Below are 15,060 nucleotides of genomic sequence, written 5' to 3'. Positions count from 1 at the left end.
ATGGATTTTTCCTTCTTATTGCTAATAAGTGCTCTTGTGTTCATACTGGAACAAGGTAAACCTCTCTCATTTTCCTTATGTTTATATTCTTAAGTCTTGCTTTTAAGATGAAAATTTCAATTGTTCATCTAGTTTACTCAAGATTATGTTCATACGTGTCATTTTAAGATTTAGTCTGCTATGTTTCTTTTTCTACTTTGAATGCATTTTAGTCTATAAGTGCTGCATACCCGGTACCGGGTCTGTGTCATCATTTATTTCCACATTCTTTATATTTTAAAGGTCCATACTGGCCCAAATACCCTCATAAGTGGTTCAATTCTCTCATCAGTTGGAACACAATAATTTATAGATTATGATATAGAGAAATTTGTCTTTTTTCCTATGATTACTGACATATGAAGGAACCAACAAAATTAATTACAGCAACCTAGACCACACAGAAGAACCTAAAAGGTACACTTTCAAAATGTTCAAACCTCTTTTTTGGAGAGGTTGAATATAACACAGACAACATATACAATTATTTTAATCACGTTCACACAGTGTTTTATGAAAATTCAAAGGGTTTTCTTTAAAACGATACCAACCCTTTGCATTTACACCTCTGCATGTGGATTTGGGACGCTTTTGAATTTGGGTTGGCAAAATCCAGGCGGAAAGCCCAAAATAGCACTTGACTTTAAGAGGTTAAAATGTTTATGTATTTAAAATGTTTAGTTGATGTCTTGTAATTTGAAGAATTTAAGTGAATAGTTCACCCAAATGTAAAAATTCTATCATCGTTTACTCATCCTCCACTTGTTTCAGTTTGCTTTTCATTCTTTTGTTAAACACCAAAGAAGATATTTAGAAGAATATTGGAAATCTGTAAACACTAACTTCCATAGTATTTGTTTCTCCTAATTTTTAGATCCATGTCCTCTATATTGGAACTAACTTTACTAACTACCACTACCCACATAGTCTGGCTTCCAGAGAAGGGCCAATCATGGACCATATCTGGGCCCAGTCTCAGCCAAGTTAATAACCCATAACTGAGCCTGAACTGGGCCAGATAGGTTGGTGTGTGATGACTGCAATGTAATTAATAAACCCATTAATCATTGTGCTTTAGGCGTGCTTGGGCATGCTTTTTCCTCAAAGTGACCTGATTGATGGAATTTTTTTCTTTATATGAAAATAAAAATATGTGTTTTAAATGTGGGTCAAGACAGGCCAAGCTTATGTGGCCCACATAGTTATTAACATCTGGGCCAAGTATTGTGTGCCGCCTTAAAGAAGGTGCCACCTCGGCCAAACCAGAGCCATGTTTGGCCCACATGCTTTATGCTAATGTCGGATGAATGTCAATTGTGCCAGATTTATGCCAAATCTGGGCCAAAATTCTTTGGGTACAGTACTACTACTGAACTACTACAACAAATTGCTGTCAGATTGTGTTAAATTGGCATTTCACCCCAAAAAAGCCTTACTTTTTATCCTTTGTACCTCACAGCAAGGAGGTCACTGGTTTGAGTCCTAGCTGTGTCAGTTGGTGTTTCTGTGTTGAGTTTGCATGTTCTCTCTATATTCTTGTAGGTTTCCTCAAGGTGCTCCGGTTTCCCCCACAGTCCAAAGACATGCGCTATGGGTGAATTGATTAAACTAAATTGGCTGTAGTGTATGTGTTTGAATGAGAGTGTATGGGTGTTTCCCAGTTAAAGGTTACAGCTGGAAGGACATCCGCTGTGTAAAACATATGCTGTATAAGTTGATGGTTCATTCCACTGTGGCAAACCCTGATGAATAAATCGACTAAGCTGAAGGTAAATGAATGAAATTGGCCCTCTTTTAAGTTTAAAAGAGGAATAATCTTCTTTTTTGTGGGAAAATATCTGTTTCAGTTTATATTTGATAATATTATAATCAGCTGTGTAGATTTGAAATGTTGTTTGAGCAAGTTACAATATGGAGTTTGTTGAATTAGGGTTCAATTTGGCGTAAAATGCAGCTTAATCCATCTGGTTTGAGCATGTAAAGGGGTAAACTCCCCATGTGTAGGCCATCTTCTATGGACCACAGAACATATAACTTCCCTCACACTGGAGCAAAAGTTGCCTCTAAATGGTCTGGGTGGAGGAAACGAGGCTTTTGCCCTGTGGGTATAGGCTTATTTAATAGTGTGTTGAGTTCACAGCCAGTGCAAGTTTTCTCTGCAAACATTCATTTAAGCAGTGATACATTCGAAATTTAGATTGTGATCATTTTCTGTTTTAAAAGGGATATTTTCTTCAATCGATTACCATGGTTGCAAGTTGGCTCGGGACTCTTTTCCATAGAGCTTGCTTTTGAGATCTTTCATTTCAGAGTGCAAAAGTCTTGGGTTTTAGGCTAGGAATAATATACTTTATTGCACAGTTATGTGTTTGCTTGCCAATTTCTACTGTAGTTTCGAGTTTCTATGTCTATATTGTATTGCTACAGTAACACCAAGAGGTGAGATGTTCTGGTTCAACGTTGGTGGTTATGAATTTTTGGTAATCCCTTTACAATTCTATGCTGATCCACCTTGGCAGTCCAATCTCTCTCTTCAGGGCACGGGTCACTAAATTAAATTCTTCTTGGAAAAACAAACTGTGCTAAGGAGCTGTGTTACGGAGCTTGTCTTGAATTTCACATCTAGTCTCGCTCTGGTATGGAGTTAGAGCAGTCTAGCCTTAAAATATTGCACGGATGAAGAAAACGTTTCCTGATCGTCTTTCTCATGATTTATGATTGGATGGTATAAAGTCAGTTGAATGTGAATGATGTCAGGAATTTTAAGCAGACATTCCAATGGATTTGAAACAAATTCCAAGCTCTAAATCTGAGCCACGCATAATGATTAATTATGCTTACCTGATATATGACAATGAATCCCAGCGCTTTACCCCAACTAACGCCTTGAGGACAACTGGTTTCCAGCATCTAAACAAAAGTCAGTTCATGTGTTGCGTATTCCATAGTTAGTCCCTCATAGTATTGTGATGGATCACTGCGATCACTCCCAGATCACTTTCCGCCAGCTTGGGCATTCGGTTTCATCTGTTTCTATAAGGCCCCGGAAGCCTCAGGCCTCACTTGATTGAGCACCTCAGGAGTCATTCTGGTAACTGGGGTCCTTCGGTTAAAACAACTCAATGTATCCTGAACAAAACACCTTCTTGAAGCTAAGCCTTCAAGAGGGCAAGACCTTCATCCGTCTTCATCTCATCTACTTTAAATAACTTTTTTGATACGTAATATAAAGGTAAAATTGTTAAATGCCCTCCCATTAATTGTTTTAAAATATTTTCCAAATAATAATTTACAGAGCTAGGAATTTTTCACAGTATTTTCCTATAATATTTCTTCTTCTAGTGAAAGTCTTATTTGTTTTATTTCGGCTAGAATGAAAGCAGCTTTAAAAAAAAAAAAAAAAACTTATGGTCCAAATTGTTTGTCCTTTTAAGCAATGTATTTTTTAATTGTCTACAGAATAAACCATCATTATACAATGATTTGCCTAATTACCATAACTTGCCTAGTTAACCTAGTTGAGCCTTTAAATGTCACTTTAAGCTGAATTTATCTTGAAAAATATCTAGTTAATAATATGTACGTTCATCATGGCAAAAGAAAGTAGAAATTAGTTAAGTTATTAGAAATTAGTTATTAAAACTATTATGTCTAGAAATGTGTTTACAAAAAAAAACTTTCTGTTAAACAGAAATTGGGGAAAAAATATATACAGGGGGCTAATCATTCAGAAGGGCTAGTAATAACTTACTGTCATACATAAGGCCCAATGTCGTATTCATCTAATCTGTATTTGCTTTATCTAGATTACAAAATTTAGAAATTCTGTATTTAATTAATTAATAGAAGTGCTGTACACCTAATCATATGATGTGGACAGGCATCTTTGAAAATTAAAGCACATGAAAATTGATTTCATGAATATTTTGCCATTTCAGGTGAGGATAAACCATAGGCTGTAAAACATATGGATGTAGTATATGTGATGTCACCTATAGGTTTCTGAAGAACCCAAAAGAAGCTATCAGTAGGCGTGGCCAACCATCACCATTTTGTTCGCGCATCCTCGCACTGCGCTGGGAACACCAAACAAGGGCAAAGAGGCGGAGCATGAGCAGAGCTGCAGATACGTACAGACTCGTTTGTGTTCTGACCACATGGGCTTGGTTGTACACTATTTTTTAAAGAATAAACACTGTATTGATATACTGTTGTAACACAATGAGCTACTAAGCATTGTTCTTATCACGTCTACAGGAGGAAAAAGCGAATTACTTTCAAACACTTCAAATATAGTTTTAGTAAATGCTGGGCTATTGATGAAATCCAGGCATAAGACTGTATGACAGTGTTTCAGATGATTATTCTATACAGTAATCGCTGTCAGAGTGCATTACAGCTCTAAAGAACATTATAAATGATGAATGATTTTACATAAAACAAATTTATTTAAAGAGATGGTGTTTATAATTTACCTGGGAAATGGAGACCATGTGAATGGTTTGTGTTTGTGAGCACAATTAAATGCACACAGCATGCCATATCATCTGATAATTGTAGGAAATAATTCCAAAAAGCAACTGAATGTGTAAAGCCACATAAAAAAAAAAATGTATATGCGTTCATCGGTTAATCAGACGGAATCCACTGAGGTGAAGTGACGTTGACTCAAGTGGCCCTGCCCTTAATGATGCAGACTTATTTAAACTCAAATAAAGGAAACAGATAAGTTATAAAAAAAAAATTCATCCCCTCCCAGTTGTTCCTTGTACCGGGTTTTAAACACCCTTTTTTCTGTTATTTCGGCTATTTTAAAAGTGGGGTCAATAGAAATTTGCTCTATTATGGAGCCTGGACTAGCAGAATTTTAATGAATTGCAGTTTCAGTTCCATATTTGCTTCACGAGGGAGAGCAGGAGGTTGCCGCTTGGGAAAAACCATAGACTGTGTAAAATATAAAAACACAGAAATTCTACAATGCTTTAAAATATAAGTTTGGTTTCACTTGAAGAAATTAAGTTGGTAGAAAATATTTACTATTGTCCAGAAGAATTTACTAATAAGTTAGTAGTAGTACACTGTAAAAACTGCTTCATGTTGTCCCAACACGAATTGTGTGGATCCTTGCATTTAAGTTAACTTATTAGTTTTTACAAATTAAAGTGGATTGAACATAAACATCTAATCCAGGAGTACCCAAACTCGGTCGTGGAGGGCCGGTGTTCTGCATATTTTAGTTTCAAGCCCAATTAAACACACCTAAACCAGCTAATCAAGCTCTTTCAAGGTATACTAAAACTTCCAGGCAAGTGTGTTAAAGGAAGTTGGAGCTAAACTTTGCAGGACTCTGGTCCTCCAGGACTGAGTTTGGACACCCCTAATCTGAACTGTACCAAATACACTCAAGATTTTTTTTTGTTTTAGCTCATTTTAAATTATAGGTTGAACAAACAGCAAACATCTTTTTTGAGTGTACTTAAAATAGTAGTAGCAGTAATAATAATAATAATAATAATTTAATTATTAGAAATGAAACATAATCTGAGAAATAATTACATAAATGCTCTTTCATGTTTCAGTTTTAACAAGAATATAATGGAATTTGAAAAAAAGTGCAATTGTTTTTTTACTTTCATGGATGTGCGTTTTGATTAAAACAAAGTAAATATATAAATGTTTTAACCTCAAATTAAGTCTGTTAAAAACTGAACTGAATATAAATATATATAACAGTTGAAGTCAGAATTATTAGCGCCCCTGTTTATTTTTTTCCCAATTTCTGTTTAACAGAGGGAAGATTGTTTCAGCACATTTCTAAGCATATTAGTTTTAAAAACGTATTTCTAATAACTGATTTATTTTCTCTTTGTCATGATGACAGTAAATAATATTTTACTTGATATTTTTCAAGACACTTCTATACAGCTTAAAGTGACATTTAAAGGCTTCACTAGGTTAATAAGGTGAACAAGGCAGGTTAGGATAATAAGGCAAGTTATTGTATAACGATGGTTTGTTTTAAAGATTATCGAAAAAAAATAGCTTAAAGGGGCTAATAATTTTGTCCAAAAAATGGGTTTTAAAAAATTAAAAACTGCTTTCTTTCTAGCCGAAATAAAACAAATAAGACTTTCTCCAGAAGAAAAAATATTATCAGATATACTGTGAAAATTTCCTTGCTTAAAATAAAAATATATAAAATAAATAAATAAAAACTGATTTCATAGGTCCCTGCTTGTTGTTTTGTCATCTCCTCTGAGATTTATTTGTCTGTTGAAGATTAACCATGCTACCAATGAGTAAGTGATCTGTTTTTGATTCAGCTTTTAAACCCCCAGCCATCGGAAGCTGTAGTGGTGGTTTGCTTTGTAGCATCTACATGCGCTGCTGGAATCCTACAGGCATAAAATGTGGTTGGCCACAGATTCGTATTTGCTGTCTTCTTTAAACATGCTCCACATGGCTTTTCATTCACCACAACCTTAACGAAGCCCAACCAGAAATATTATGTTTTAAGATTGGCTTTCAAACTACTGTACAGTATATTGATTACATGAAATCTTGGCCTGTATTAGAAAATGTTTCTGAAATGCAAGTGAAGATGTCAAGCTGACAAATATTTTGACAAGTTTTGTATCAATTTAGACCTGGTCTGATGAGAAAATAGTGTTTGTGAATGTGTGAACTAGATTTCATTCTGTATTATGAGTAATGTGTATTGATACTAATTGCTATTGAGAAGGTCTCTGGTTCGAATCCCAGCTGGGCCAGTTGGCATTTCTGTGTGGAGTTTACAAGTTCTCTCCATGTTTGTGTGGGTTTCCTCAAGGTGCTCCGGTTTCCCCCACAGTTCAAAGGCATGTGCTATAAGTGAATTAGATTAACTTAATTAGCTGTAGTGTATTAGTGCGTGTGCAAATGTGAAAGTGTATGGGTGTTTCCCAGTACTGGGCTGCAGCTGGAAGAGCATCTGCTGTGTAAAACATATGCCGGAATAGTTGGCAGTTCATTCCATTGTGGTGACCCCTGATAAATCAAGGACAAAGCTAAAGGTAAATGAAAGAATGAATAGTGGTTGTCTGCATTTTACTGGCATTTTCAATCCTCGATTCACAGCACAATAAAGACAGTAATACTTCTAAATATAATCTCATGTATTCATTTAGCAGATCAGTACAAGTGATGGTAAAAGAATCATTTCAAATCCCTAAAGAGCAGCACTATATTCAGTAAATGCTACAATAAATGCAAGTTTAAAAAAGACCAAACATTTTATTTACGATAATTTCTCTCTAAGGATTTTAGAGTGTTCTACAGGGGGTTTGTCAACCCCGCTGACACTCAGCACACTCAGAATTGCACAATGTAGTCTAAGAAGTATACAGAGAGCGTTTAAGAAAGTGTCTGGTGCATATGGAGATGAAAAGAGTGTCTGATACAGGTGGTTTGTCAAGCCCACTCACCTGCATGAAGTACACTATGAATTGCATGATGCTGTATGGAAAAATGTGTCTGGCGCATAAACTGAAAAAAAAGATGTCTGCAAAACTGTTGTAAACAATTAATATGGGTTGAATTTAAACAAATTAAATTTAGTGATGTTCAACTTGATTTGTTTCTTTACATTTAGCCCAAATAAACGGTTTACAACAGGGGTGTCCAAACTCAGGCCTGGAGCACCAGTGTCCTGCAGATTTTAGCACCAGCTTGCTTCAACACACCTGCAAAGATGTTTCTAGAAAGCCAAGTAAGAGCTTGATTAGCTAGCACTTGTGTGTCTGATTGGGGTTAAAACTAAACTTTGCAAGACACCGCCCCCTATAGGAAGGAGTTTGGACATGCCTGGTTTACAACCACTTAACCTAAAATATTTTAGTAAATCCAAAGAATCATCTTTGAATATTTTTTCAGTGTGCACTGTAAAAGTGATTTAAGCCCATTGCCTTAGAAATGACAAGTTGATTTTACTTTAAAATTAAGTATTTCTGTTGTAATTTATAACTGTTAGGTTAATTTAACTTAATTTTTATAATTATGCACTTAGTTCATTTACTTATTAATAGTAATAATTTGAAGGAGTTTACTCAATTTTCCATTCATCTTTTCTTCAGCTTAGTCTCTAATTTATCAGAGTTTTCATAGCAGAATGAATATTTTACACAGCGGATGCTCTTCCAGCCGTAACCCAGTACTTGTTTACCTATAGCGCATGTCTTTGGACTGTGGGGGAAACCAGAGCACCTGGAGGAAACCCACGCCAACATGGGGAGAGCATGCAAACTTCACACAGAAATCCCAACTGACCCAGCCGGGTCTTGAACCAGCGACCTTCTTGCTGTGAGAAAGCCTTAAAATGTAAACAACTTATGAAAAAACATTCCATAATGTAAATAAGTTGTCATTTAATAAGAATATGTCAATAACTCAATTTTGACAAAAATGTCAAATAGAACCTTAAAATTCTAAGGTGACAATATTCTAATTTAAAAAAAAATGTAGTTTGTTTTTAAAATGTGAGGGTATAAGTTCTTTACTCGTATGAATAGTTCCATGAAGAACATTTAGAAACCATAGAAAAAAAGATTCCACTTTAACTTTATAGTGAAATCAAAATGCTTCTTTAGATCTTTAAAATGTCCTTCACACTAAGGAACAAGTGGTTATTTTACAAAATATTCACTAAATGGTCCATTGTAAACCAAAAAGAGCATCTACAGCAGAGATGCCCAAAGAAGGCACGTTATAACCTTTAATTTGGCCCACCATCCCATCTGAGAAGAGAGGGAGAATGATGGAGAGGGTTGGGGAGAATGCCTTTAACAATGGTCATCATTTTAATTTGATGTAACCCTTTTTGTTTGTTTTATTGCTGAGCTATTAAAAAGCAAACTGAAAATAAATATTGTAAATAAATTGGAGTTTTTAAAATGTAAATACTGTCACTCAATTGATGGAAGACTACGAAGAAGCCATCAGTGAGCAAATCAAGGCATAAACTAGTGTAACTCCATTCTGTTATAAATAGTTTTTACTGTAATAAGTTCATTAAAATATGTAAAAAAAATATATATATGCTGCATTAGTTAATATAAAGGAAGGTTTTAGTTATTTTAAAATATTATTAAATAAATTAGAAAATTACTCATTGCAACTATAATTACCTTGGGCCAACTAACCACAATAAAGTTTAGTTTTTAGCCCTTCATAAAAAAGTTTGGGCACCTCTGATCTTTGGCATCACTGTGAAAAACTACATTGTGGAAGCTCCAGTCTTCAAATCATTTCAGTATTGTGTTGTTAATATTATAGTAAACGTCTACTGGTTTTGCAAGCATCCTTGGTTACCTGTTTCTCAAACTTCTTTTGTTTGTCAGTCTCAGGGTCCCATGTAAACAGAAGTCCATCTGCGAGTGCTGCTTCACAAACTCACCGGCGTGAAAGGCGCTGCTCCTGTGAAAACCTGAAGGACAAGGAATGCGTGTACTTTTGCCACATAGGAATCGTGTGGGTCGATACACCCAGGTACATCAGTCAAGCATTGATTTATCTGTGTTTCTACATGGATCTCTCTTGAGCAACACATTGAGTGAAGAGAGAGAAGTTGTGTGGGGGGACTGAAGTCGGTAACCTGTACACACTGTAAGCACGTGTCTGGTTGTGTTAAAGTGTGTGGTCTCATTAATGTGGCCCACGCATGGAGACCTGAGGACAGGCAGACTGCCTTTGGTGAAAAACAACCCAGAAACCCAAGATTGAGGGTCTGGCTCTTGGGAAGTGAATTGAGTGTGAAGGCTTTTTTTTTTTGTCTGAAACAAACATTCACTGTACATTCAGAGGCACAAAACCTTCGAATCAGAATCGGCAAAAAAATAAAAGGTTATATTTTCAATGCCATAACACTTGACGCATTTAATAAAATTGACTTTATTGTGGGAAAACCCTGTATGTTATTTGCTTTAAAACAATGTTATAACAATAATCAGTGTAAAAGGGATAGTTCACCCAAAAAATACTCACTCTTGACTTGCTCCAAACCAGTTTGAGTTACAAAAAAAGAAGATATTTTCATGAATGTTGGAAACCTGTAATCACTGACTTCCAAAGGAAAAACAAATATTGTGGAGTTCAATGAATACAGGTTTCAACATCCTTCAAAATGCCCTCTTTTGTGTTCAACAGAAAAAACAAAACAAAACAAAAAAAAAACTCAAATTGGTTTGCAACAAGTTGATGCTATTTTTGTGGGGTGAACTCTCCCTTTAACAATAATTATTGTTATAACATTGTTATAACACAAATAACCTATGTTATCTATCTTTAAGTGAAGGGTGTTCTCACAATTAAGTCAATTTTATTAAATGTGTCAAGTGTTATGGTTTTGAAAATCAGACCTATTTGTAGCCAAAAAGATTCAAAGTTTCAGGTCAAAAAGACCTTCTGATTCGAAGGTTGTGTGCCTCTGAATGTGCAGTGAATGTTTGTTTCAGATAAAAAAAAAAATTAATTAATTAATTAATAAATAAACTTCAAACTTAATTCACTCACCAGTGACCCTCAATCCTGGGTTTCTGGGTTATTTCACAATCACATTTGGGTGAACTATTCCTTTAAAGAGCACAAAAATAGCAGTAGTGATAGATGCAGAGAGCCTAGTGATGCTAACACAGTGGTTCTCAATTCCAATTCAAATCAGCTTAACTGAGCTCCAAACACAAACCACACATCAGCAACAACAGGAAATTGTGTCAATTAACCTTATCATTGATTTATAGATTTTTAAAATATATTTAGCCGAGTAACAACTATTAGAAAATCTGGAATCTGAGGATTGAAAAAGAAAAATACCTTTAAAGTTGTCCAAATTAGGTTTTTAGCAATGTTTATTACTAGAAAAAAAAAAAAAAAAAAACTGGAGGTAATTTACAAAATATCTCAATAGAATGCAGTCTTGCAGTTTTTCTCAGTCGCTTTGGTGCATTTCTCACAACACTATTTACATTTGCACAACAGGTAATGCATTTCTCAAAACAATTAGTAATTTGTGCACATCCTAGAAGCAGTTTCTCATTCTTGCCAACAAATTGCAAATGCTTTTGGACATGCATCAAATGCTTTCATACAACTCTCTGCTGTTTATAACATTATCATTTGCTTATGCCATGTCAGTCAAAATTTAACTAAAATGGTGAATGCTGAATAGTCATTCCATATAAAACTAATAGTCCTCATTTCATTACTTGAGTCATTACATACAAAAATGTTGAACTATGTATGTTCAATCTATGTATGACCTGTGTATGTTGTAGGCTCAGTTCCAATATGTACTGCAATATTGTGTTTAGTTATGCACAGCTCTACCTAAAGGGAGTTTATGTTTGTTGTAAATAAGGGTGTGTTTATTCTTTTGCACAATGCTGGGAATAAATTAGGATTGCAAAGAGCATCTGCAGTAAAAATGTGAAACATACATACTCAGTGTGTTGTACTCAGATACCTCACTAAGCAGTGATGTCTAACTTTACTGTAGTTTTCAAATGACTGCAAACAGTATAGAGTGCTGTCTTAAGCATTTTCAGGACGTGTCACCAAAATCAGACTTTTTTGCATTGAAAAAAATGTCCAGAGTAAACTGTCACGATGAAAACATGACAAAGCCATTTGACTAACTTGTTCATAAACAATGGTGTCAGGACTTTTCATTTTGATGATACTGACACTTTCATTGACATCAATACTTGCTTTTGAGGAATGAACTATCCATTTTGAGCATGTGACGCGCTTTTGCAGGTTATTAGCTAGGTTTTGCAGTTTGTACTAATTGTTTTGAGAAATGCATGAACTGTTGTGCAAAAATGCACTGGTGTTGTGAGAAACACACCAAAGCGACTGAAAAAAACTGTAATATTCTAATGATTTTAATGACTCATAAAATGTACTAAATTCTTTTGTCATTGCCATAATGACAGTACATCATATTTTTACTAGTTGCTAAAGCTAAAGTTGCAATAGGCTTAACTAATTAGGTTAAACAGGTTAAGTTAAACAAATTACTGGACAACAGGTTTGTTCAGTGGCCAATCGGGAAAAAAAAAAACTTAAGGAGCTAATAATGTTGACCTTTGTATTTTCAAAATTTCTTTTATTTATTTTTTATTTCAGCCAAACAATAAAATATACAATGGTCTGTGGTGTAAAGTAGCTAATTACAAACACTCAAACTACTCAAATTGAGTATTTTTTTGCTTATAAATTGTAATTTACTAAGTAGTTTTAAAAATGTGTTCTTTTACTTTCCTTTAAGTACATTTTTAGTGCAGTAGCAGTACTTTAACTCCACTACTTTCCTTCAACCTACAGTTAATTTAAGTTTTTCTTGTGCATGGGGATTAGTAAACTTCCAACCTAAAATCAACCAAATATCAACATCTAATGATGTTACAGTTTGACACTGTGTGGACGTTACCACTTTGACGTCTATCAGATGTTGGATTTTGGTTGCTATACCTGACAAATAAATGTCAGTATTTTGACGTCAATATGACGTTGGTTTCAGATGTTGGCTCGACATTGGATTTTAGTCACTTTCTAACACAACCTAAAATCAACCAAATGTCAACGTTATTAGATGTTATTACTGGACATCAAAACAACATTGCCATTAGATGCTGGCTAGACATTAACTTAAGGAAGGGAAAATCCACTTTGCGCCATGCCGCATGGTCTAAAAGGGTTGAGTTTATTTTCATAATGAGTTATAGGTGTGTTTTGAGAATAAACCAATCAGAGTCTCATCTCCTATTACCTTTAAGAGCCAGCTGCGCCGTGCCATAAGTGCATTGCTATTAACATGACAAAGTAAGTTCACTTTCACTTTTGCTCTCGTGAATAGGGAAACCTTACCGCACAGACATCAATTAGCCTATAAATAATTAATTTTGTTTGTTAAGCGCAAAGATTTGTTTCAAAACTATTTCTAAATTCAGTTCTAATTTCCAGCGACGATTAAATGATTAATAATAACAAAGTGTGGTCAAAACACTGAGTTATTTCCAAATACACCTGCTTTTGTAATATTTTTTATTATGTTTTGTAATATTTTAATCATTTATATTTATATCCTATATATATCCTTATTTTATATATATATATATATATATATATATATATATATATATATATATATCTTTAATATATTATATCTTTTTCAAATGTAAAGATATTTGCATATTGCATCTTGTGTGTAGTGTGTACGCCAGGTGCACTTTGCGCCAGACAACAGATCAACAGACCGACTTTGTTCTGGTCTAAAGATCAGACTATATACAGTTTCTCAAAATAGCAATGCACCAAAACACGCCTGCTTTTTTAGACCAGAACGCCTATGGGCGCACATTTGAGCGCAAATGCATTTGCTATTTAAACAGTGTGGCGCAACACCTCAAAATGACCCTTGCGCCAAGATTAAAGTAGCAAAAGACTATTGCGCTGCGCCTTGCTCCACATTCCGCCAGGTGTATGATATAGGGCCCTAAATTTCAGTCACCAGACGTCACAACCTAAATCTAACCTAATATTAACGTCTTAGGAAGTTGTGTGCCTGGTGAGCAATAACTAAATGTACTATAGAATGTTAAGGCTACACACACATTCACAAATTACATGCAAATGCATCAGCTTTTTACAGCGTAATACTCACTACACTTGAGTACTTTTGAAAGGTTTACTTTTTACTCATACTTTAAGTAATATTTACAACAGATACTTTTACTGTACTTGCACTACAGTTTTAGGCAAGTAGTGGTACTTAAGTATGATTTTTCAGTACTTTTTTCCATCACTGATAATGGTAGATAAAAAAAGCATTGCTCTGTCAAAGAGCTTGGGAAATATATATATATATATATATATATATATATATATATATATATATATATATATATATATATATATATAAAGAATAAAAATGCAATAATAGGATGCTAATAACATTGTCTTCAACTGTTTTATAAAATAATATATTTATAACATTTGATCATTAAATAAAATCAAACGCACTTTAAAATATGAGCTGTTCTCTTTCAGTCAGGTCATTCCCTATGGCATGGGCTCACGCCTGAGACGGGATGTTGAACGATGTCGTTGCGTCGACGGGAAAGATTCAAAGTGTTTGCGGTTTTGCTTCAACTCGACTCTTCAGAAAAAGTGAGTGTTCTTTTTAAACTCACTCTATTTGAAACACAACATGTCAGTTCATTACATTCTAATGATGCTCTACTTTGTGACTTTTGCAGAGATGAAAATGACACATTCAGACAGTACCAGCCAAGAAACTACAAAGAGCGATTCAAGTCTAGCTTCCTCCAGATGTTGAGGAGACGCAATCCAACACAAACAACCTGAGAGGGATAAAAAAAAAAGCTACATAGTAACTTACTGTACATTATTCTATTCGGGCGGCAAGCCTGGCCATATGTCTGAATATGAGTGCTGTGAATGGATTACAAAGTGCACAAATCATTTCCATGTCATGAAAAGCTAGCAGCTTGATAGTGACAGTAGATGAAGCAAATAGGAGTGATCTGACAGAATATCTATAAAATCATAGTGCTTCTAATTGACGTATAATATTCTTGGTAGAAATACTTCAATATTATTATTGGTTATCTGCATTTGCTATAAACTGGAATTCCTCAACCATTCAAAATTTTGAGCAAAAAAGTATATTTACAAACCTTATGCAAATCCAGTGCGTTCTTTTTTCTCAAAATTAAAAGGTGCCATATAGTGCATTGATTCAATATGTACTATTGTCCTGTGATATCTACACAGATGGTAAGTGGCTTAGGTAAGTTCAAAAATTCTCCAGAAGTGTTTTTTTTATGCTCAATTATAACCACAGGAAGTTCCCCTAGAATGAAAAGCTTGATTTCGACCAAATTTGGAAATATGAATATTAATAAGCTCTGCAGCACTTGTACTTGAAGTGCATGCTCTTTCACTCATGCACACACAATCTCACAC

The 15,060-nt window shown here is 34.6% G+C and overlaps 1 protein-coding gene across 1 annotated transcript; it reads left to right on the top strand.

The window, feature by feature from the left end:
- si:ch211-202p1.5 lies at window positions 1-14,439 on the top strand. The gene is made up of 4 exons (NM_001311214.1): window positions 1-55; window positions 9,414-9,561; window positions 14,122-14,241; window positions 14,331-14,439. The coding sequence occupies exons 1-4, from the start codon at window positions 1-3 to the stop codon at window positions 14,437-14,439; spliced, it is 432 nt and encodes a 143-aa protein (NP_001298143.1).
- Window positions 14,440-15,060: the final 621 nt, after the last annotated feature.

This window comes from Danio rerio, chromosome 20 (genome assembly GCF_049306965.1).
Source record: "Danio rerio strain Tuebingen ecotype United States chromosome 20, GRCz12tu, whole genome shotgun sequence".
Classification (NCBI taxonomy): Eukaryota; Metazoa; Chordata; class Actinopteri; order Cypriniformes; family Danionidae; genus Danio; species Danio rerio.
The sequence above is the reverse complement of the archived record's forward strand: the minus strand, read 5'-3'. Positions and strand labels throughout refer to the sequence as shown.